At 49.7% G+C, this 23,392-nt stretch overlaps 1 protein-coding gene across 1 annotated transcript; it reads left to right on the top strand.

Annotated features, from left to right (window-relative positions):
* Positions 1 to 18,777: 18,777 nt before the first annotated feature.
* On the top strand, positions 18,778 to 19,912 carry MAS1 (MAS1 proto-oncogene, G protein-coupled receptor). The gene has a single exon (XM_053223416.1). It carries the CDS (start codon positions 18,809 to 18,811, stop codon positions 19,784 to 19,786), a length of 978 nt encoding a protein of 325 aa, XP_053079391.1. The 5' UTR covers positions 18,778 to 18,808; the 3' UTR covers positions 19,787 to 19,912.
* Positions 19,913 to 23,392: the final 3,480 nt, after the last annotated feature.

The raw sequence follows: 23,392 nt of genomic DNA, 5'->3' as shown, positions 1-23,392 counted from the left end.
TGTCCCCGAGGCCCCTCGGCAGCCTCATCCTGTGTCCTTCACATCTCCTCGTCATTCTGCAAAGGAGCTCGTGCAGAGGGTAGGTGGGGGGGAGTCTCCTTTCTGGCACGTTCCAAATACAGTGGGAAGTCTGAGAGGACTCAGGCCTGGGGACCTAGCTTCCCACAGCTGGGCCTAATCCTCCCAGGGTTCACCCAGGAGGGCGGCTTCTGTCACTTCCTCGTGGGTTTGCTTCCCCCTGTTGTCACACCTGCTGTGGTTTCTGCCCCACCGCGTGGGCCTGTCTACCTGACGGAAAACAAATGACATGGGGGGAGAAACATGCCGGTTCTCTTTAAGATTCGATGTTTAGGATATGTGTGCTGAAAGTAAAGATCATTACTTGGGAGAGACCCAACCAGTCCCAGACAGGGCGGGCTAGGGGAAGCCTGGAGAAGATTCCCCAAGGCTGATGGGACTCAGATCAGCCTGGGAGAGTTCTGTTCTCAGGGTTTTATCTTGGGTTTTTATCTGGCCAGTGAGATCTGAAGTCTCCTTTGCAGGACTGGAGGGCAGAGGGCGGGACCAGCCCTGTTCTGAGACCCTGTCCATCAGATGGCGCAAAGAATCACTCCAGTCAAGTTTGCAAGTCCCAATCTCTAGCATCTCTAAAGTTGCTCTTCTCCCAAATGGTGAACCCAGACACTTTGTACAAAATTAGTTGTCTGCCACTCTGAGATCTGTTTCCAGCCCAGACTCTGAGGTCTGTCGTCTCCCTGTGAAAATGAGTCCTCTGACCAGCCCCACCCCCCAGCTACTCTCGGTGTGAGAGAACCTGCTCTCTTGTTTTCTACCTCTTGTTCTTTCTTTCTTTCTTTCTTTCTTTCTTTCTTTCTTTCTTTCGAGAAGGCACAAGTGAGCCAGGGGCAGAGAAATAGAGAGAGAGAGAGAAGCGGGGCTCATCCAGGGCCCTAGCTCACCTGACATGGGACTCGAACTCACAAACTGTAAGATCTGACCTGGAGTCACATGCTTACTGACTGAGCTACCCGGACTCCCTCTTGCATCTTGCTAACACCAAGGGGAGCGCTGGGCTTTGGGGAAGCACTTGGTGGCTATCTCCCCATCATCATGAGCTCAACATCCAGGGCGAGGCAGAGTCCCTTCCAGAAGAGGAACACATTCTTGGATGTGAGTGGAATTCACCGGGTATCCCTGGGTTTGGCACTGGGTAGGGTCTTCACGGCATTGAGAGGGTTTGGAGCTCGAGCAAATGCACTTTGGGTCTATTTATGGATTCTACCGCTCATGGGTTGTACCACTTATGGGCTTTCCCTCTTATGGGCCCACTCTATGGCCTTCTGGGTTGCTAAATTCCACCATCCTTGCTCCTATAATTCTCATCCCCAGGCCTCCTCCAGCACGTTTCCCTGTTGTTTGTTGGGAGAAAGAGAGGGACGTGGTTTCACCTCGTGGAGGCGAAAGCTAGAAATTCCTTCCACGCTGGACATTGGGGACCGCAGACTTCGTTTCCCCAGGCTCCTCTGGCTCTGTTACCCGTTCTCTCTACACCTCCCTCCTCCAAACTCTCCCTACCTCTCAAGAGGAGGATGATTACTCACAAAGACAAGCCAGGCACAGAAATAGCCAACCTATTTGTGGCTTAAATGCAAGCAGTTTTATTTTTACAGAGAGTTGCCGTATTTTCTCTAAGTAGAAATCATTATCTACCCCAAATGAAACCCAGCCTCCACCTGTGGTAGTTTCTGCTTTTGTTAGTGGTGCCGATTAGTCACAAAACAATCCGCGCCTCCTCCCGCCCACTCGGTCTGGGGGGGTGGGGGGAAGAGAGCCCCATCTCTGCCGGGCTCCCCCTGCATCGCCGGCTGCTTCTCTGGACCCTCTGCCCTCACCTGGGCACCACCTGGCCTCTCCACCGTCCCGGTGGCTTGTTCCTCATTCGCCTGGTGACTCTCACCAATTTACAAATTGGGCGACTTGTTCTCTGTCAGGATGGGTAGACTCCTGTGTCCTGCTAGGAGCTGGGAAAAGCAAACCGGTGAGGCCCTCTGTTCTGTTGACTTAAATAATAATGACGTTGGAGTCTCCTTCCAGTTGGTCACTCAGCTCAGGGTTTTCACAGCCCCCAAAGGGACAGGGTGAAACGTGCATAAAATCTGGACAGTCCCTGAGCTGCTGAGAAGCAGCGAATGTGGGACAGAGGAGCAGAGTGGATCACTCTGCCCCACCCCCCCACCCCTGCCCCACTCTCCTTCATCCCTCCTGTCCTTCGGCTGTGTCTTTCCTCCCCGACCGTGACTTTGCAGCCCTCGCAGCGGCCCGGTATTGCTCTCCTACCTGTCTTTGCTGGCGTGTGCCCGGCCCCTTCCCCACCGACTGCTCCTTCTTCTCTGCCTCGCAGTTCGCGTTAGGAAACCCCGGTTTCTGATTAGCCTCTGGGAAATGTAAAGTCCTCCAGGACCCCGACCCTCTCCTCCTTTGGGACATCGGAACCAGGTAATGCGAGTGCACCTCCGACTCCCCTGGCACCCAGCTCACCTGAGGTCTTGCTCTGCCGCCCGATGGGTGCCCCGAACCTCACCTTATTTTGCCTGTGGCTTGAGGTCCCGAGGGAAGGCTCCCGGTCTCCTCCTTTCTTCTTCCCGCCGGGAGGCCAGACCACAGATCGGGCCGTCCCCCGCCAGCTCCAGCCGTGCGGCTCACTCGGGTCCTGCTGCTTATGAAAGCAGTTGGAGGAAAGCTTCGTATCTGGGCTCCTGAGTCTGCTTCCCCGCAGGATCTGAAATCGCCTTCTCGCCCTGTTTTGATCTCATGGGTCCCGCGGGTCCATTACTACTCTGACACAGTAACCACGGAGGGATGCTTTTGACAAGGAAGAGACACTGCCACGAGTGGAGGGTGGGTCTTCGCGGGAGGGCTTGGCGAGTCAAACTATCCAGAATTTTCCCGCTTGGCCTCTGGGCCTTTCCCCCGGGGCCGTTGGGAAGGGAACAGGGGTCAGGGGGAACGGAACTTGATCACAGGGGTGAGAACGCACATAACGGGTTAGTCTCCGAACCGGGCAGAGAAGCTGTCTGGGCTCCCATGTCCCTCCAGGGACTCCACGGCTGGGCTCCTGGGCTCCCTGTCTCCACTGCGTCGTGCTCACACCCTGGCACGGGCTTATGACCCTGGAAATGCGCTGCAGGCAGGGAGCGGATGTTTACTTATTGAACGGGGTGTCTCCCACCGTGCAGGTCTATATCCACATCTTACTTACTCATTGCAACTCTTTGTGGTAACACAATTGGCTCCATTTCCCAGGCGAGCAAATGGAGTCTCAAAGAGCTTTGCAGAGACCGGCCGTCAGGGACTTAAGTGGTCCTGTGTTCCGGCGACATGCGTGATTGTGCCCTTCCACGGGACGTTTCTCCGGGTCCCCTTTCCCCTCGGCCCTGGCTGGCCCTCACGGTCCCAGGGGGTCAGCCACCCCACATCACCACCAGCTCGTTCCCACTCTGGAGCAGCGTGAAGATTTTCACTCGAGTGCTTCACTGAACGATGCCATTTGAAGTGCGGCTTCTGCTGATAAGCGTGGGACCATCTGCTTGGCACATCTCAAATATTTTCAGCAGTGGGAGAGCGGCTCTGATTTCTCCAGAGAAGGGAGGCTGAAGCCATCCTTGGAGCTGTGGGGACCGGAGACCCCGCAGGCTGGGCCCCAGGGCCCCAGGATGCGAACGGACAGCGTCCCTGCTGCCACCTCTGACCCTCCCTGAGCAAATGGAACTAGTGAGTCTGCACCCCGGGTTTTAACTGCTCAGCTGCCCTCGGCGACCAGAGTTAAGATGTTCCCTCTTTCAAAAGCGACCTCCCTGGGGACTCTTTGCGTGCCGGTCGTTTTTACAGGGGGTTGGATATTCGGTGGGTGGTGACAGACACCTCTGTATCCCCCTTCCTGCCTTTGTTTTGGAAAACTTGCTTCTTCGCTGGGCGAACTGTCCACAGACATTGGTTTGCAACTCCTGGGTTGAAACTTCCGTGTTGGCGTTTTCTTTCGGACTCGTGGTGGGGGCGAGGCTCTCGGGGTCGATTCGCGAATCCGGTGCGGGCTTGGAAGGGTTCGAGGTCGTTTCGTGTGTTGCTCTGAATGCTAGAAGGGTCGGGGTCTGAAAGGGTTGTTACTATATTTGATTCCTCTGGGGAAGTCACCGGGTTGGAAGCAGTTGGACATGGCCAGAGGCAAAGCTGGATTGATTTTTTTTTTTTTTTTTGTGCCTTTCCTTAGCGGTCACCAGAATTAGTACCTGCTTCTGCTCCTTGTGAAACTCACACGTGCCATCCAGGGGTGGCAAGGCAGCCCTGAAAGCCATCTCCTGTTCCGTCTCATCTTCGATGTATCTTGGCACTATTTCCCAGGCAGGGGTGGGGGGCATTTGGGGAAACTATGTATAGGATGTTGTTCAGTTGCTTCGTAAGCAGCAGCGAGAAGGTGGTTAACGAGCCTGCCTCCAGAGCTTTCTCAACCTGGCACCACGACATCTGGACCAGATCATTCTTTGTTGCGGGAGCCGTTCTGGGCGTTGTGGGGTGTTGAGAGGCATCCCTGGTCTCAACCACTGGAGACCAATACTGCAGACCTGCCAAAAGTCTTCTAGGGGACGAGACCCCCCAACCCCCTCTCCCCCCCCCGCCCCGCACCCCCTCCCCTGAGACCGGTGTTGTAAGGGGCTCCTGCTGTATACGTATAATGGGAAGGGAGCAAAAAGTTTTTGCTTCTCTGTGCAGATGGCTCAGGTGGTAGGAAGCTGGAAACGAGGCGTTTAATACCAGGACAGATGTCCCTGCCCTGCACATTCCCATCAGATCCCGTACCTGCCATGGAAATTCCGTCTCACAAATAGGTTTCTGTTTGTCCAGTTCACTGCACACACACAGAAGGAAGAATTTGCCCTTTCCTCGGGAGCTGCGTACCCGGGAGGGCCAGCCTAGGGTCAGGCCTCTCTTTTTGGTTGCGGAGGAACAAAAAAAGGTTTCAGATGACCTCCTGTGGAGCCCTGGTTTTGTTGGTTTTTGTCTTTTTCCTTTTCCTTCCTCCCTCCCTTCCTCCCTTAATCCCTCCCTCCCTTCCCTCCCTCCCTCCCTCCCTTCCTTCCTCCGTCCCTTTTTTCCTTTTTCCTTCCTCCCTCTCTCCCTTCCTTCCTCCCTCCCTCCCTCCTTTCCTTCCTTCCTTCCTTCCCTCCCTCCTTCCCCCTTCCCTCCCTCCCTTTCTTCCTTCCTCGAAGAGCGATGGGGCAGGCTGGGAATGCAGGACCACAGGAGGACCGTGGCCATTGAATGGGCATGTGGAAGGGCATGTTTGCTTCTTAGGACTCTAGAGAAAACTTTGGCGAGCAAATTGTATAGCATTTAAAACTCTTTGCCTTATGCCCCAATGAAGCTGAAGAAAGTCCACAACTCTCTGCCTTCTTTGATTCTCCTTGCTCGTCTATCACCCCACTGCCCATCTCTTCCTCTCACTTTCGTTGGGAGGGAAACACCGGTAGCAATTTCCAGGAGACCCACCGGGACACGGGCTCTGCAAAGCCCACATCCTTAAACGGCTATGGAGACCACCATGCTTGTTTTCGCTGCTTGTGGATTCTCTATCTCAATTTGGCATTTCCACGAGACTCATTATCGGCAAAGTGCTTTTCAATATCTAGGTTTCCTTACACCCTAGCCTTCCAGAGATACATGAAAATGCCAATTATGCGAAGCAACCGAAGCTCAGAGGGGCCAGACTGCTTTCTGTAGGACCTGAATCTAGCGGTCACTTGGAAAATGGGGCTCTGAGGCAGTGCAGCCTCAGCAGAGGGGCAATAGACAGTCGTCTCCGCAGGGTAACCTGAACACCGTCAAACTTCTCTTTTCAAACATCTCTTTTGCACTCAGACGCCAAATTGCCTGTAGTTCTTTTGATTTTTGCAAGGGGGAGGTGGTGCCCTCTACTGTGATCAGCCTGGCTTGCTGTGGCTTGTGCGAGGCGTTGGGGCCTGAGAGGGAGAGCTATGAGCTTAGCGGGACAGCCCAGCCAGGGTGACGGGGGTGGCGACATGGGGGGGTGCAAGGAGGTGCACCCCTCTGCATGGGGGTGGCGGGGACTGGCACCAGGGTCAGGGCTTCTGCTGGGGGAGGAGTGTGTCCAGGGCAGAGGGCAGCGGCAGCGGTGGCCGGACGGGAGGTGAAAGAGCCGACAAAGTGGGGGGAGCGGCCGTGTGGGGATGGGGGCTGGGCAGTGGCAGACACAGAGGTGATTTACCTACAGGTGGGTAGATCAAATAAATAAATACATGGGGGATAATGGAGGCCAAGTTTCTCACCGTCAGAGAAGGGAGTTAGAAATATGGCGAGGAAGAAGACGAAACTAAGTCAGTGGCATCGGATTGAAATCGGAGATGCTGATGTGCATCCTTTGGATATGTATATATGCGGACCTTTGAACAACATGGGTTTGAACTGCAGGAGTTCACGTACACGCAGATTTTGTCGATAAACACCGTACAGTACTGTAACTGTGTTTTCTCTTCCTTTTTTTTAAAGTTTATTTATTTTGAGAGAGAGCATGAACACGAGTAGGGGAGGGGCAGAAAGAGAGGGAGAGAGAGAATCCCAAGCGGGCTCCACACTGCCAGCGCAGAGCCCGACTCAGTTCTGCATCTCACAAACCGCGAGACCCCGACCTGAGCCAAGATCAAGAGTGGGACGCTTAACTGACCAAGCCACCCAGGCGCCCCTCTTGCTTATGATTTTCTTAATACCATTTTCTTTTCCCCAGATTACTTAATTATAAGAACACAGAGTATAGTACGTATAACATGTAAAAGGGACCGGTGCAGGGAACATACAAGATGAGCAGTGCGGGGTAAACCATCCAGTGTTTTGGCTTAAAGGACTAGGAATACCAGAGCAGGGTCTGATCGCTGCTTCAGGGCGGCTGGGGTGGGTGTGCCTCCATGAGAGGCCTGGCTGCAGACATACAGAGCTGTGGGCGACAGGGTCCGATGTCTTGGGGAGCCATCTGAGCTGTGGGCGACGGGGTCCAATGTCCTGGGGCGCCATCCGAGCTGTGGGTGACAAGATGATGTCCCGGGGAGCCATCTGAGCTGTGGGTGACAGGGTCCGATGTCTTGGGGAGCCATTCGAGCCGTGGGCGGCAGGGTCCAATGTCCCGGGGAGCCGTCCGAGTCAGAGCCAGAGGTTTGGTGCCACTACCATGTGGTCATACTGAATGAGGGGGTTGGACAAGCCCACCCAGGGAGAGTCTATAGGGTATGACGGGAGAGGCTCAGCAAGTGAGCCCAGCAGCCCAAAGGGCCAGGTAGGGAGGGATCCAGGAAAGGACACAGAGAAGAGGCTGCAGGCAGGCAGGAGGGGAGCCGGAGGGAAGAAAGTATGTCTGTTTAGGCAATGGTGTCATCTTGGGAACCACAGCGAGAGACATGGGGTAAGAGCCCTCAGCACACTGTGTGTGTGCTGCGGGCAGGGTGAGTGCGATCACATCTGACTCCCTTGGGGAGGACTTGTCTCAAAGCACAACGTGGCGAGTGGCTGCAGCTGATTTCTTATTATTTGTCTTCATGAAAGGACATAACATGAACGTTCCCTTCTGACTTCAAGTATCAATACCTACAAGGGTGAAGGGTGGCGCCCCTCATCAACAGAAGTGTTTGCTGATAGTGGTGATGACTCGGGGTCACTCCATTTCACAGAAAAATCTGGAATCAGAAGAAACTGAAAACAGTGCATCCCTGTTGCGTTGTTATGGCTCTGAGTTTGGCCCTGGGTAGATGGCACAAATAAGCACTTATGAGTTTTGGTAAATAAAAAAATCTGTCCTCTAATAAATAATATTCATCTTTTGGTAACAATTATTAGCCTTCAATAACAAGAAATAATCCGTTCTTTTATTAAATAACCTTTAAAAAACTGTTTACTTGTTTGTTTTGAGAGGCAGGGAGAGAGCACACACAAATGGAGGCAGGGCAGAGAGAGAGGGACAGAGAGAGAGAGGAGCTGAGGTCTGATGCTTCACCGACTGAGCCACCCAGGTGCCCCTAAATAACTTTTTTTGTTTTTAATTTTTTTTAATGTTTATTTATTTTTGAGACAGAGGGGGACAGAGAGTGAGTGGGGGGGCGGGCAGAGGGCAAGGGAGACATAGAATCTGAAGCAGGCTCCAGGCTCCGAGCTGTCAGCACAGAGCCCGACACAGGGCTCGAACCCACGAACCGTGAGATCATGACCTGAGCCGAAGTCGGACGCTTAACTGACTGAGCCACCCAGGCGTCCCCCCCGCCAAATAACCTTTAATAAAAGTTAATCCTCTGAGTCTGTTAATAAAAACCATTACTGACAATCAAGTTGATGGTGGTGATGGCTTCTGGTGTCATTGAAGCTGTTATTAAATGTCCCACAGGTGCCTAGGTGGCTCAGTGGGTTAAGCATCTTGATTTGGGCTCAGGTCATGATCTTATAGCTCATGAGTTCGAGCCCCGCATCGGGCTCTGTGCCCACAGTACAGACCCTGCTTGGGATTCTCTCTCTCCCTCTCTTTTTCTGCCCCTCCCCTGCTCTCTCTTATGCTGTCTCTCTCCCTCCCTCAAAAGTAAATAAATATTTTTTTAAAAGGTTCCAAAAGTTTTACTGGGTGCATGTACGGGTGAGTGAACTTCACACATACGTGAACTGTTAACAAAGAACAGGTGTGGGGACTAGAAACCGTGCCCGGTGGGCCTGGGCAATCTAGGCTCTGGTTCTGGTTCTCAGGATGCTTGCGAAGGAGCTTTGTCACCTGTAAAATAAAGGGCGGTGGGCAGGATCTCCCGGTGCCTTCAAGCTCCAACCCCCCGCCGCCAACAGAGTATGAGCAGACTTGTAACGGCAAGGAAGTGGTGTTATAAGGCTCCAAGCTGCGTCCCTTCCATCTTTCATAAACTACCCCAGTTTCTGGGGGAAAAGAACCTGTCACAACAAATATGATGAAGTGTTATCTTTATGAAGAATTCTCACAACTCAATAAGAGACGTGTAACCACGAAAAAATACTTCGCCAAAGAAGACATAGGGAATGTTAACCATGAGAGAATATCCAAACTCATTAGCAATCAAATAAATGCAAATGAAAACGAGCTACTTTTTTATCACCTACCAAATTTACAAATCAAAAAAAAAAATGGAGATGTTGTTGGATGGGGGAGAGCAAGTTTGTGTATATAGATACGCAGTGAAAAAAAGAAAGCGTTTTATACTTTTCACGTCCACGTAATTGGTTCAGGTGTTTTTGGAAAGACAGTTTGTTAATATGCTTTTAAAGTCTTCAAAAATATTTATACCCTTTCATCCAGCAATTCCGCTTTTAGAAATATGTCCTAGGGAAATAATTAAAGATGTGTGCAAAATTTGCATCTGAGGGAGTTCATTAGAGAGCTTTGTTTTTAGAAATAATGATGAAAAGTAAGAAGCAACTAGTATATCCAGGATTAGAGGATTCTTACAAATAAATGATGGTTCATCCAAATAGTGACTAGTCAGGTCATTTTTTTAGGGTTCATGGTGACAATATGGTATTGAGTGAAAAAAAAAAGGCAGGATACCAAAACAGATAAAAAATGCCATTTCATTTTTATTTTTATTTTTTAAAGTTTCTTTATTTTTGAGAGAGAGAGAAAGAGCACAAGCAGGGGAGGGACCGAGAGAGAGGAGACAGTGAATCGAAAGCAGGCTCCAGGCTCTGAGCTGTCAGCACAGAGCCCCATGCAGGGCTCGAACCCACAAACCGTGAGATCATGCGCTGAGCTGAAGCCAGACACCTCATCATTTCAATTTTAAAAAGGACCGTGTGTGAGGCACAGAAGCAAGACTAAAAGAAAATATCCCAACATGTTAAATCAGATTAGTTTTGATGAGTAGTTTTATATGTGGTTTTTCCCCCACTGAATTTTCCAAATGTTCTTCAATGAGCACATACATTTAATGAACAAATTGTTTTATAATTAGAGAAAAGGGCAATCACATTTTTAAAAATACCCCCATTTTGCGGGGAGGGGTGTCTGGGTGGCTCAATCAGTTATTTGTCTGACTTGGGCTCAGGTCATGAGCTCAGGGCTTATGGGTTCAAGCCCTGAATTGGGCCCTCTGCTGTCAGCGCAGAACCCGCTTCAGATCCTCTGTCCCTCTTTCTCTGCCCCTGCCCCCTGGTTCTCTCTCTCTCTCTCTCTGTCTGTCTGTCTCAAAATAAGTAAACTTAAAAAAGAATACCCCCATTTTGTGTTGAGATGAACCATGAATTAGTGGCCAAGCCCTTGTCTACAGCAGGGCAGTTCAACCAGAGTGTGGGGCTACTTTGCTCCTAGGGGAATTTGAACTCGGAGAGCACACAGCCACCAGGTCCTACCCTGGCCAAGTCACAATCGGAAGGTAATCAAGTCATTGGGGAAAAACAATCCCCTATCACATTGGAGAATCTGATGCTTTCAATTCCTTGAGTAGGAAGAATGGAGGCAGACAAGATCGAGCTATAAAAGGTAAAGTCTTAAAAATAGGGTCCAGCCCCAGGGCAGAGGGGGAGGCGGTAGGGAGTCAGAATCAGGAGCTCCCAGCTACAGGAGCTCCCAGCTACCTCCAACTGGGTGTTAGATGGCCTCTCACAGTCTCCATGGTGGGCTTCCATTTCCGGGTCTGTAAAACGAGGGGGTTTGGTCAGACCAGGGGTTTCAGACTTCTTCTTATTCTTCTTTTTTTAAGTTTATTTATTTTGAGAGAGAGAGAGAGAGAGAGAGAGGCAGAGAGAGAAAGAGAGAATTCCAAGCAGGCTCCACACTGTCAGCACAGAGCCCAATGCAGGGCTCCAACTCATGAACCATGAGATCATGACCTCAGCCGAAGTCAGACGCTTAACTGACTGAGCCACCAGGCGCTCCCCCCCCCCCCCCACACTTCTTTAAGTGGGAGACCGGCTCAGCTTGATCGGACCCTGGGCTCCAGGCCTGGCCAGCTCTGGGATCAGGATCCCAGGAGCTTTCAGCCCTGATGCCCTGCAGGGTCCCAGGGGCACAGACATGGGGAGGGGTGAGTGGTAGGGGCCCGTGGAGTTGTGTGACACAGTGGTTCTGAACTTGGCCTACTCATTAATCCTTAATTTTTCCCCTGTGAAAAGGGGGCAATGACGCCCTCTAATGTACCGCTTTTTCCGTAGGGGATCTTCTGCGAGAAGGAGGAGAGGGTAGGAAGGTACTTCTCGATGCCTCCAGTGGTGCTTACCCTTACGGGTGCCATCACCCAGTCACCTCGAGGTCCCATCTGACCCCCATCCTACGTGGTGCTGGTTACTGACCACGTCCGGGCACAGGGGGCTGTAGGGATGAGCTCGCCTTCCTCCCCGTCCTGTCGCTGCCACGTAACAGGCACCACTGCAAACACGATCTCTCTCTCTGAAAACGAGCCGTACACACAAAAAAGTGATTTGCGTGTCTGGACAGAGTGCACAGCTCTAGCACTGGGTTGACACGGAGACAAGTTACTCTCGGGGTGCATCCTGCGCTGCAGATCCTTTGTCTTCGCTGCTTTCCGAGAACTCACCTGTGTGTTACTCTGAGCGAGGCCGTTCGTTCTGTCGGTCAGCGACGACCCTTCCACGCTCCTCATCCAGCCCTACTGCGATGTCCTAGCTAGCCAGCAAGAGAGAGGGACGAGGTACAAATTACCGAGGAACCCCGGGGAGGCAGGGGTAGGCAGAAAGCAGGTTGGACCAGCTGCATCCAAGGCCCGTCTTGCCACCTGCCGTCAGCCCTGGAGGGGCTGAAATTCAGTTTGGTCTGGTAAGACCAGGAGTGCGATGATAGCAATGTGTCCTTTATTATTGTTTAAAAATATTTTTCATGTTTATTTATTTTGAGAGAGAGAGACAGACAGAGAGAGAGAGAGAGACAGAGAGAGCGAGAACGAGTGCGCACACAAGCGGGGGAGGGGCAGAGAGAGAGGGTTCCAAAGTGGGTTCCAGGCTCCAAGCTGTCACCACAGAGCCCAATGCGGGGCTTGAACCCACGAGCAGTGAGATCATGACCTGAGCTAAACTCGGACGTTTAACTGACTAAGCCACCCATGCACCCCAGCAATGTGTCCTTTAAAATAAACCCCACTCGGGACGCTTGGGTGGCTCAGTCAGTTAAGCGTCCAACTTCAGCTCAGGTCACGATCTCATGGCTCCTGGGTTCAAGCCCTGCGTCGGGCTCTGTGCTGACCCTTCAGAGCTTGCAGCCTACTTCGAATTCTGTGTCTTCCTCTCTCTCTGCCCCTCCCCTGCTCGTGCTCTGTCTCTGTCTCTTTCTCTCTCAAAAATACATAAACATTAACAAAAATAAAAAATAAAATAAAATAAACCCCACCCTAACAAAATCATGTGGAGAGCTACCATTAGTTTTTACTGAGAATTCGTTTTTATGGGATTTTTATTAGCTTTCTAATCACATCACAATAAATAACTGCCTCGGGATTTTTGCGATTCAACACGTTACACTTTGACCACTGCAGAACTTTCTATTAACTGGCATGTCCTGGGCTGGAGGTTGTGGCTTTCTCTCTTGGGTGATTTCTTCAGGACCACTGCGATGGGGTTTATTTCTTGGAATAATTCAGGAAGTTTCCATTGGATGCCTCCCGCGTGCAAGTGCTAGGGATTCAGACGTGAATACAATAAAACCCTGTTTTCCATGAGTTCGCAGGTTAGTGGAGGAGATACGATTTTAACTCTGCTCTAAGGAGCAGTGTCTGGCCACAGAGGCAATGAGCGCGTGGCTCCAGAGTGGGCGAGGGGAGCACTGGGTGGCTGGCGCAGGGAACAAGGGGGCCAGGAGGTGAGGAGATGCCTCCCGAGGGTCCAGGCCAGGGTCATGGGAATGGAAGACGGGCAGGCCTTTGGTTGTTCCTGCATTTGAAATTCACAGTCAGGCAAAAGCACAGTGATAAATAATGTTCTAAAGATCTCCCGTGTGTGTCTATTACCTTTTGTTTAATGAAGTTCTGCTTATTGAAAAATGCAGGCCCTCGGGAGCAGGACACGCGGTGACGCGGACCCCCGGAACCTGCCCTGACACGCCCTTCCCACACTTCGTTCGTAGTGCTCTGCACCCCGAGCTCTCTGTTCCCCACACTGTTCAGGCCGCTGTCCCTCCCCACCCCCACCCCACGCCCCGGTCCTGCTCTCAGACACAGACGCAGCCCCATCAGATGGAACGCTTGGTTCACTGACCCTTCTTTCTCTTGTCCCCTTCATGGTCCCTGAGGCCTGACTGCTTTTTTTCTGAAATGTCTCTGGAATCTGTCCCCTCCTTATTTCTCTGTAGGACTTCGCAACAGCCCCTGCTGGCTTCTTTGCCCCATCCATCTTCCCCCTCTATCCAGCCTTTAGACTAGGACCAGGGTAACCTTTCTAAAACACTGCTCAGGGCATATCCCAGCCCTGTGCTGAAACCTTTCATGGCTCCCTAGTGCCAATGGCAGAGGGTGTCAAACCATGGCCCATGGCCCACCCACATCAGAATCCCCTAGGCTATGAAATTGCAGATTCTAGGGCCCCACCCCAGACTTTCTGAAACAGTGGGGTCTTGGAACTTGCATTTTTAATAAGCAATCCCAGGAAAATTTTAAGCATCAAGCTGGATAAGCAGAGCCTGTAGAAGAAGCCTGATGTTTAGAGAAGCATCATAACCTGGCTGTCCATTCATTCATATCCTTGCAAGGTCATGCCTCTGTGCCCAGCGTCCTCCAGACTTCTCGAACCCCACCCCAACATCCTAGGCCCTCCTGCCTCCAGGCTCTGTCCATCGGTTCCTTTTTCTTTTCTTTCTTTTTTTTTTTTTAATTAATTTATTTTTTTGAGGGTGGGGCACACGGAGAGAAGGAGAAAGAGAATCCCAAGCAGGCTCCACACTGTCAGCGTGGAGCCCGATGCAGGGCTCAAACTCACAAACTGTGAGATCATGACCTGAGCCGAAATCAGAGTCGGACACTCAACTGACTGAGCCACCCAGGCGCCCCTGTTCCTTTTTCTTAAAATGCCTTTCTTCCCTCCCTCAGCTACCAAACTCTTACAGACCCTTCAAAGCCCAGCCCTGGAAAGCCTTCCTGGAAAGCCCGAGACGCTGCCTCCTGCTGCACGTCTGCCTGGCATGTGGTCAAGTTCTCCTTCATTCCCTTTCCTGTATTAAATTAGGTTTCACTCTGCCTGTCTCCCCTACAGTACGGTACCGAGGGCCATGTCTTATTTCTTCAACCTTAACACTTTGTAAAGTGACCAAAACCTAAATGTTGAAAAATGGAGAGAGGGTGATCTGTCTCCAGAGAGTGAATTTGGTTACTTTGGTTTGACTGTGGAAGAAAAATGCAATTCGATCTCATGTGTCGAAATGCCTTTCCTAACTGGCTTGTGTGCGCAGTATATGACAGCAATCCCGCACATAATGAGTAGCTGAAAGAAAGCTGAATGATGCTGTGGTCTGTGACATGTTCCACGATGTGAGCCCGAGTGAGCAAAATGTTCTTATCAATTTTCTTAGGAATGCTGATGAGAATTCAATTAGAAATTAGAAAAGTTCTGATTTCACCTTTCTAGTCTTTGGTTTACGTTTGTTGTTAACAGATGAACACATTTGGCTTCCTTGTACAAGGTCTTTTGGTTTTGTGATGGTTCGCAACCTGGGCTGTCCAGTATAGTGGCCACTGGCCACACGTGGCTGTTGAGCCTGTGAAACATGGCCAGTATGATGGGAGATGTGCCGTAAGGGTAAAACACACACGGGGGTTTAAAGACTCACTGTGAAAACCAGATCATAAAATATTCATTAATATTTTTTATATTGATTACATGTTGAAATAGTATTTTGGACACACTGGGTCAGACAAAATGGTTATTCACATTCATTTCACCTGTTTCTTGTTAGTTTTTTGTATGTGGCTACTAGAAAAATTTAAATTAGACATGTGGCTTACATTATAGGTCTACTGGATGGTGCCAATCTAGACCCTTCTTACCCTCTACCTTTTTCTATTCAGGACTATTCTGTTTCCTCTTCTCTGCCTCTAAAACACCACCCCTAACAACAAAATCCCCAGCTCTGAAGCACCTGCCATTCAACTATGTTACCTGTGACCCTCCTCGTGGTGACCATTTGCACACCCCTGGGTTGTGCTCCCAAATTCCAGGAAGATTTTAGCACCTTGGCTCAGTCTTGTCTTGTCTTGTCTTGTCTTTTCTTTTCTTTTCTTTTCTTTTCTTTCTTTTCTTTTCTTCCCTAACCATATTCCACTATTTCCTAGTCATTTCAATGTTCGGGCAGGTATTTCTTCCAAAGCCCTGGCTCCAGGTCCTGACCTCATCTCATGTGACCTTGTCCCCCACTCTCCCTCAGCCGTTCCTTCCCACCGTCATGCTCTACACTTGTCAATAGCGAAAGCCCCCACACTGCACTGCCTTGGTCTCAAGCCTCCCTTTCTCCCACCCCCATAGGCTATTTTCCAGTTGCCTACCTTTAGGACTTGGGCTTTAAAATCCTCTGATAGCACTGGGATCTATCAGATGGCTCCTATGTCCTGGTCACTGTCCTCTCTCTCATGACATCACCTTTCTCCCAACCCCGTTAAGGTTCCATAGTCCGTCATTGTAGCCATTCCCTTCCGTGTGGTGTAATCCCATTGATGCCTCTCCTTCCCACACTGCACCAGCCTAGTAAAACCCTAGCCCTGGCTAAATCCGACTTCCGTCCTTCACCACGCGCTCACCTGGACAGCTGAACTGTAGCTGGAGAAAGGCACGTGTCATGCTGAAGTTTTAAATTCATGAGCACCAGCCTAGGTGGGCTCTAAGTTTTGCCTGAAATCTCACTCTTTGTGCATTTCCTTATTCCTTTCCCCTTTTCCCTGAATTATTTTGTGTGCTGCCCTCTCTTCTTAAACTGTCCGCCTCTCCTCACTCTTAGCTGATGATCCGGCTTCTATCTTTGCTGAAAAAAAGAGACACTGTACATTCAATAGAGAACTTCTTCCACTTCTAACACCCCCGCCGTCAGCCTGCCCGCCTAGCTGCAAACCCTGCCTTTTCTTCTGTTCTGATGAATCAATCATGCTACCATTGAAAGCCCGCAGCTCCACCAAGCTCTAGACCCCAAAGCCATGAATCACCAATGGTTTCTTTCCTCCTGGAAAATTCTTATTAGCTTATCAACTCTCCCAGAACTCCCGCAGCCCTCTCCAGTTACCGCTCCATTTCTGCTTGAATTTACATTCAGGTTCCTCAAGAGGGTTGTCTATACTCACCGTCTGCACTCTCTCCCCTCCTCTCTGGAAGCCATGTTGGTTAACCAGGCTTTCGTTTTCTCTACTCTGCCGAAACTGCTCTCCTCAAGGTCAACAATGACTCTGCTCTAGCGGTCCACTCCCAATTCTCATGTAATCTGAACTTGGACCAGAAGTTAGCACAGTTGAAACACCTTGAGCCACCTTTGCTCCCTGGACACCACTCTCCCTCGGCTGTCCCTTCCCTCTCTGCCAGATCCTTCTTGTTTCTTTTGCTTCGTTCTCATCTCCCCAGCCTGTAAACTTTGAAATGCCCCAAGGACTGGTCTTTGGACATTTTCTCCCTTTTAATTACCTAAATTTCCTAGATAATCTCACTTAGCCTCATGATTTTAAATCTCACCTGGTTGCATACAATACCCGCATTTTTATCCCCAGCCTCTGCCTGTCTCCCCAACTCCTGATGCTACTAGACATCCTATTTGGCTATTCCATAGGCATTTCACACTTAATATGCCTTTCCTAACCTATTCCACCTGCACCCTGTCCATTCATCAAATGGCTTAAAACTCCTTCTCTCTCTACTAACACATCTCAGCCATCAACAAACTAAATTGCATCCAGAATCCAACCATGTCATGCTGCCTCACAACCACATTCCGGTTCGTGCGTGGTCCATGCTTTACTTTTCTGTGTGGCACTTATTAGGACCTGGCATCTTTGTATTTGTTGTTGCTGTTTGGCTATTGACCACCTTCCTGGTGGAAAATAAACTCCAAGAGGGTAGTGCTTCGTTTCATTCACTGCCATGTCCCAGCATGTAGAACAGTGCCTGGCAGGAAGCTGGCACTGAATAAATATTTGGTGAATGAATTTGGGGAACGCGACTGTCTTATTTACAAACTTCTAGCAAAGGCTGGTCTCTATAGCAGATCTCCGGCCAACCGTGCCATGGTATTCTGAATTCTGGTCCTTGTGTTGGGCTCCTGGGGGTATTGGGTCTATATCTTCTGTTTAATTAGGCAATGAAAGGAGAGCTTGCCCTAGTAAAAATAATTTCCCATCCCTTATCAGAGCAGCTAAGGGAAGTGTTAGGAGATGGGGGATGGGGACAGTGGAGGCAGAGGGCCCCTGGGTTCCTGGATCACAGCTCTGGGGAGGTAACTGTCCTTCTCAGCAGGCTGCCTGCTCATCTGGGTTTCAGGCACAGCTGCACTGAGCTCAAAACACGAGGCCGTGCTGATGCTGGAGTTGTGCTGACTCAGTCCCAAAATATCATGTCATTGAGATGTGCAAACTTCATAAAATATCACATCTTGTACTGTTCTGCCTCAGGGAAGCTAGTGAGAAAAGGGCAGATTTCTATTAATTTAAAATATTGGTTTGATCAACTTCATTAAGGTTAATTATTTTGCACTTGTAGGGACCCTGGCCTACAAGGTCAAAGTTCAAAAAGCAAAGAAGGAACAGTGTTTCACGACTACCGTCAAAATGACAACGATTTGATGACCACAACAGAAGGTCAAGGACAAGTTAAAGTTGGCACCAGGGCGAGGGTATCTGTGGCTGCCTACCTTGTCCTTTGTCGAGGGGGAGGAAGTGGCATCTGTGTGTTTGTTACGTAACAGGATGAGGGCGGGGCCTGTGCATACATTTAGTTCACAATTCATAAAAGTGTGATAGAAAGTTTCTGAGAATCCTTGCTTTGCAGTCTCAAATATTTAGCATTTTTATTGGTTTCAAGTGAGTGCTTTGTTGAACATCAGTAGTGTTTTCCTGCATGGTCTGGCCTGTGCCTTGTGGGGAGACGACCACACCTCACAAAGGCTCACCATCTGTCCCTCAGGGCACGTTGGCTTGCACCACACACCCAGGCTAGATATGTGTCTGGTTTTGCCACAGGTATTGAAACCGCATAAGACAAAAATGCCTTCTAATTGTTCACACTTTCAAAAATATTGGAACACTGTTGAACATAATTTGGGTACCTCTTCCCGATCATTTACGCATTGCTTGTGGCACTTTCTGCATCAAAAAAATAATAACAATGACAACATGGACCACACATATATTTTGTCTTTGCATGTGAATGCGATTAATCTGGTTCCTCAGGATGGGAGACAGAGTGATGGGAGATGATTGATTTTCAAAATGCCATTCAGAAAGTTGGGCCAGACGGGAAATGGACCCCAAGAGTTCTGCCCCTCTCTGCTTTGCTGGATCCCTGTTGGCCCTGAGCCACAAGCAAACAATAATACAGGATTAGGGCTATTGGAGGATCAACAAGTCATTAAGTCAGTTCTCTTTTCTGCAGAAATGTCTAGTTTTATCATCGTCAGAGAGACAGTTGTACAGTCTAAACATATTTGTTAGCAACATGAAGTTTATGACCCATAGCTGAGATTCTCCCTGCTACCCCAATGCATCACTTTTCATGGTGTGTTTTTGTTTTACTTGTTTGCAGAAAATTACCTGAAGAGCCCCTGCCCCCTGGCCTCCTCATGGAGGTGTCGAACATGACATCGTCTGTCGATGAGAAGTCTACGAACACCTCAATTGCCAGGAACACCTCGGTCGGGGACCTGCATCGGGAAATCCCGGTCGTGCACTGGGTGATTATGAGCATTTCCCCTCTGGGCTTTGTTGAAAATGGGCTCCTCCTCTGGTTCCTCTGCTTCCGGATGAAAAGAAACCCCTTCACCGTCTACATCACCCACTTGTCTATAGCAGACATCTCACTGCTCTTTTGTATTTTTATTCTGTCGGTCGACTATGCTTTAGATTATGAGCTCTCTTCTGGCTATTACTACACGATTGTCACATTATCGGTGACGTTTCTGTTTGGCTACAACACGGGCCTCTATCTGTTGACGGCCATTAGTGTGGAGAGGTGCCTGTCTGTCCTGTACCCCATCTGGTACCGATGCCATCGCCCCAAGCACCAGTCGGCGTTTGTCTGTGCCCTCCTGTGGGCACTGTCATGCTTAGTGACCACCATGGAATATGTCATGTGCATTGACAGTGAAAGACAGGGTCACTCTCGAAGTGACTGCAGGGCGGTGATCATCTTTATAGCCACCCTGAGCTTCCTGGTCTTTACTCCTCTCATGGTGGTGTCCAGCACCATCCTGGTGATTAAGATCCGCAAGAACACGTGGACGGCCCATTCCTCAAAGCTGTACATAGTCATCATGGTCACCATCATCATATTCCTCATTTTCGCCATGCCCATGAGGCTCCTCTACCTGCTGTATTATGAGTATTGGTCAGCCTTCGGGAACTTGCACGACATTTCTCTTCTCTTCTCCACCATCAACAGCAGCGCAAACCCTTTTATTTACTTCTTTGTGGGCAGTAGTAGGAAGAAGCGGTTCAAGGAGTCCTTAAAAGTGGTTCTGACCAGGGCTTTCAAAGATGAAATGCAACCCAGGCGCCAGGAAGACAATGGCAACACCACCACGATTGAGACTGTGGTCTGAGCACCGTGGCAGGGAACAGTGGACAAAATGGTGGGACACAGATCATTTGTACCTTGTGCTTGGAATACCACTTCCATATGTCCTAAATAAGACACAGAAGGACACCCCATCCCATGTGCATGAGAGACTAATGAGGAGGCTAGACTGTATCTTCTGAAAAAGCCTAAAAATGTGTCGGACCTCTATCATTTCTGTACCTATAAAAAAACATTTTGTTCCTCCTCAGCTCTTCCAGCAACATTTCCCCATGAGCTATAGAAACTACTCTAGCAGGAAGGTTTACAGATGAGTACAGGAAAAGTTAATGAAAGCACTTGCTGGAACTTGAGAAGGTGGAGCGATATGGCAGGAAGAACATGGGCTTTGGAGTCAGATCGACTCTGTCATTTGCTGCCTGTGTGACCTCAGGCAAGTGGTTTGACCTCTCAGAACCCCATTTCCTCTCTTATAAAATGTTTAATAGTAATAGTCCCCAGGCTTGTAGTGAGGATAAAATGGGGAGATACAGTGTGAATAGCGCTTGGCACATTGTCACCGTTCAATAAATGTTAGTCTTTTCCTCACTCCTTGAAGTGGAAGAAGAAATACACTCTTCTGATTTGTAACACATACACATACATGCACGCATGCGTGCAGACACACACACACAGCTCTATTATATACAAATATTGCTGTGTGTTTTCAAATGTTAAATGTAAATTTATGAAGGTCTTCTGTCTGCTTGAAGCGTGAAAACCTTTCACAGCACGGCACCTCTACTGAAAACATCTGCAGATGTTATAACATCCAACTAGCCATGTGTTAGAGCATCATCTGAGGTTGTGAAGAAACACATTTGGCCACCAGTAGAGGAGTTTCACATGACTTTTCCTTCCCTCTGTGGGAATGCTTGATGTAATGAAAGTCTGTTGGGAAATCCTTTGCTTGATATAAGTTTTCATGAATGGAACTCAATTCATGACTTTGTGAGGGTGATTGTGCTTTTGGAGCCTCCCATCCCACCCCCATGAAATGAAATGATGAAGTGATGGGTTATTTATGGCCACAAGGTTCTCACCTGCAGCCAGATGCAGGTTTCTGTGCTTCGGACTTCCTCTCCTCCTGAGCACTTCTTTGCTCTAGTCTTGGGAGAAGGCACCACAGCAGGGGCTGATGAGAGTGGCCACATCTCGGAGGGGCCCTGGGCATTTTTCCCAAGAAAATCTTTGCAGGGCTTTGTCAGTACCTTAGTGCTCTGCTTGCTTGCCATGACTTGTGTCTGAGTCTTTAGACAGTGTGTCCTGGGTTTCACCCGTGAAACCCACTGTGGCCCATAGACTACGTTACTACGTTTCATCTCATTCTGCCCCTTCTAGGTGCCCCATGAAAGTGGCCATGCTTTGTGTGGGTCTAGGGGAGTAAACTATTCACTCCCATAAATGAGCCCATTAGGATTTGTCTTAACCATTTGTCTCCGAAGGGTCAGAGACGCTGTGATGAAAGGGTTCTCTGTTGCTGTCTGCTTCATCTCCATTTTCTGACTTTGAAAGAAATGACTGCGTGTGAGCTGATCATGGGGGCAACTTCATTGAGGGAGATGATTGAGTCCCTCCCGCCCAGCCGACTTTGGAGGCAAGCGGCTCTTCTGTGGGGGATGACATCTGATTCAGAAACCAGGCAGCTTGCTTTCAGGACCCCAGATGGGTGTGGAGCACTGACATTTAGAATGATCTTGTTTTTGATGGAAAACAGAGCATCTTCCCTGGGACAGAACAGAATACGGAGGTCAGAGCTCTCTCCTCTGTTTGCCACCATCCCCCCAGTGCTGTGCTGGCCTCTGGGGCAATAGAAAAGGATCTGCCTCATCTCATCTCAAACGGATATTTGGTCTCAAAGAAGAACCTGAAGACCCGTGGGAAACAAGGAGTTTTTGCCCACGGAAAATACGATGAACTCATAAGAAGCCTTCATCAATTGCCTTCCTGCAGATAAGGTGGGGAAATTGAATGTGACCATAAATATAAAAATTCTTCTGACCTTTTAAAGAGCAAGGCCTGGCAAACAGGTAGGATTCAGTTTGTCAGTGTTGTAAGGATGAATTCCTCTCTCTTACCTAAACCCATTCCCTAAAGTGAACTATAAGATTAAAACTCAAGCAAGAAGATTTAAGTCAATATGCATATATGGAGAGTTGACTAGCTAATTTGTACCCCTTGTTCATTTAGACACTTGGCCTGAGTCATTGTAGGCCAGGGGGTGCTGTTTCTGAGAATTCCCTGAGCCTGGGAGGAGCATGTTCAGATATAATGACTGTCCTTGATGAAGGAAACAAATATGCCTGGACGGTCTGCTCTGCCAAACTCCATGATGTGAACAAGCCCTTGTGTTCTAGAATCAGAGAGGAAGACGCACACGTGTATCTACAGCTCCAAGATGGGCACAGATCAATGTTGGGGGAGTGTTCTAAACAAAGTGGTGTTGCCATCAAGAGGAAGGTGAAACCCCACCTTGTGTAGTAAAAAAGGAGTGTTTCATGGAGGTGTCCTTTGGTTGCTTGAGGGCAGGTAGGATTTCAGTGGGTCGGGGAGGAGGGGATCCCCAAAAGAGTGTGGCATGAGCAAAGGCAGGTGGCAGCGATGGAGAAGCAGGGCCAGTCGCTGTCACTTGTACGGGCTGGCTGGAGCAGCAGACCTTGGAGATCCACATGGTCCTGCTTTCCACCCCACTCCTCTCTCTTTGATGCCATTGTCTTTGGTCTTCCATCATCACATTCTTCAAGATTCTTGGAACAGAGTCCCTGGGCCTCCTCTCCACACCCATTCTCACTGACATCCAGCCTGGCCGTGGGTGGTGGTCCAATTTCGTATCGCCACAAGTCCCCCACTGGCCTCCATCAGGTGGCGAGGTGACCCGGTGACCTCAGCTATTCTCCTTTCTGGGCTACACTTGAGCCTTACAACAACTCACCAATCTACTCCCACAAACAAAAATCCCACAGGTCTGCCTTCTGACCGCGATCTCCTGTCCTTCACATCATTCACTTTCTGACCCCCACTGCCTTGAACTTCTACCCACTGAGACCACCTGTCCCTGACCTCTGTGTCTGCCACATCTACGTGTACCCTCTGTGTCATCCCTGTCTCTGTGCAATGAGACCTCTGGTGTCCCTGACACAGTCACTCTCACTGTCCCCCTTGATTCCCTTGCCCTTGCCCCCTTGCTCTCCCATTTACCCTTCGTCTGGTTGTCCCTGGCCCAAACCAGGCTGCCGAGCAGCACAAAGAACCCTGGCCATTTAAGGAAGGAGCAGGGAAGGGCAAGGGAAGAGGTGGGAAGCCTCTAAATCTGTAGGCTAGGATTAAAAATGAGAGCTGGAGGGAAGGTGGCCAACTAGAACTCAAGAAAAGAGATATTTTCAAGAAAAGTGTGAGCAGTGTGTCCGGTGCCACAGAAGGTGTAGGTAGAAAAGAGCCCATCGGACAGGGCATTGTGGAGGTCACTTGTGGAGGAGGGCTTCTGCACAGTCAAGGTCTTAACAGCTTGGTCCCTCTTCATGAATCATCCCTGGGCAGCTCTTCCAAACCCTCTCCCTCCTCATCTCTCCATCTGACACCTTTCTCCCCACTG

The sequence above is a fragment of the Acinonyx jubatus genome, chromosome B2, assembly GCF_027475565.1.
Source record: "Acinonyx jubatus isolate Ajub_Pintada_27869175 chromosome B2, VMU_Ajub_asm_v1.0, whole genome shotgun sequence".
NCBI classification, from domain to species: domain Eukaryota; kingdom Metazoa; phylum Chordata; class Mammalia; order Carnivora; family Felidae; genus Acinonyx; species Acinonyx jubatus.
The sequence above is the reverse complement of the archived record's forward strand: the minus strand, read 5'-3'. Positions and strand labels throughout refer to the sequence as shown.

Coding starts and splice junctions, on each gene's coding strand:
- MAS1 (XM_053223416.1), top strand. CDS start 18,809: ATGGAGGTGTCGAACATGACATCGTCTGTCGATGAGAAGTCTACGAAC.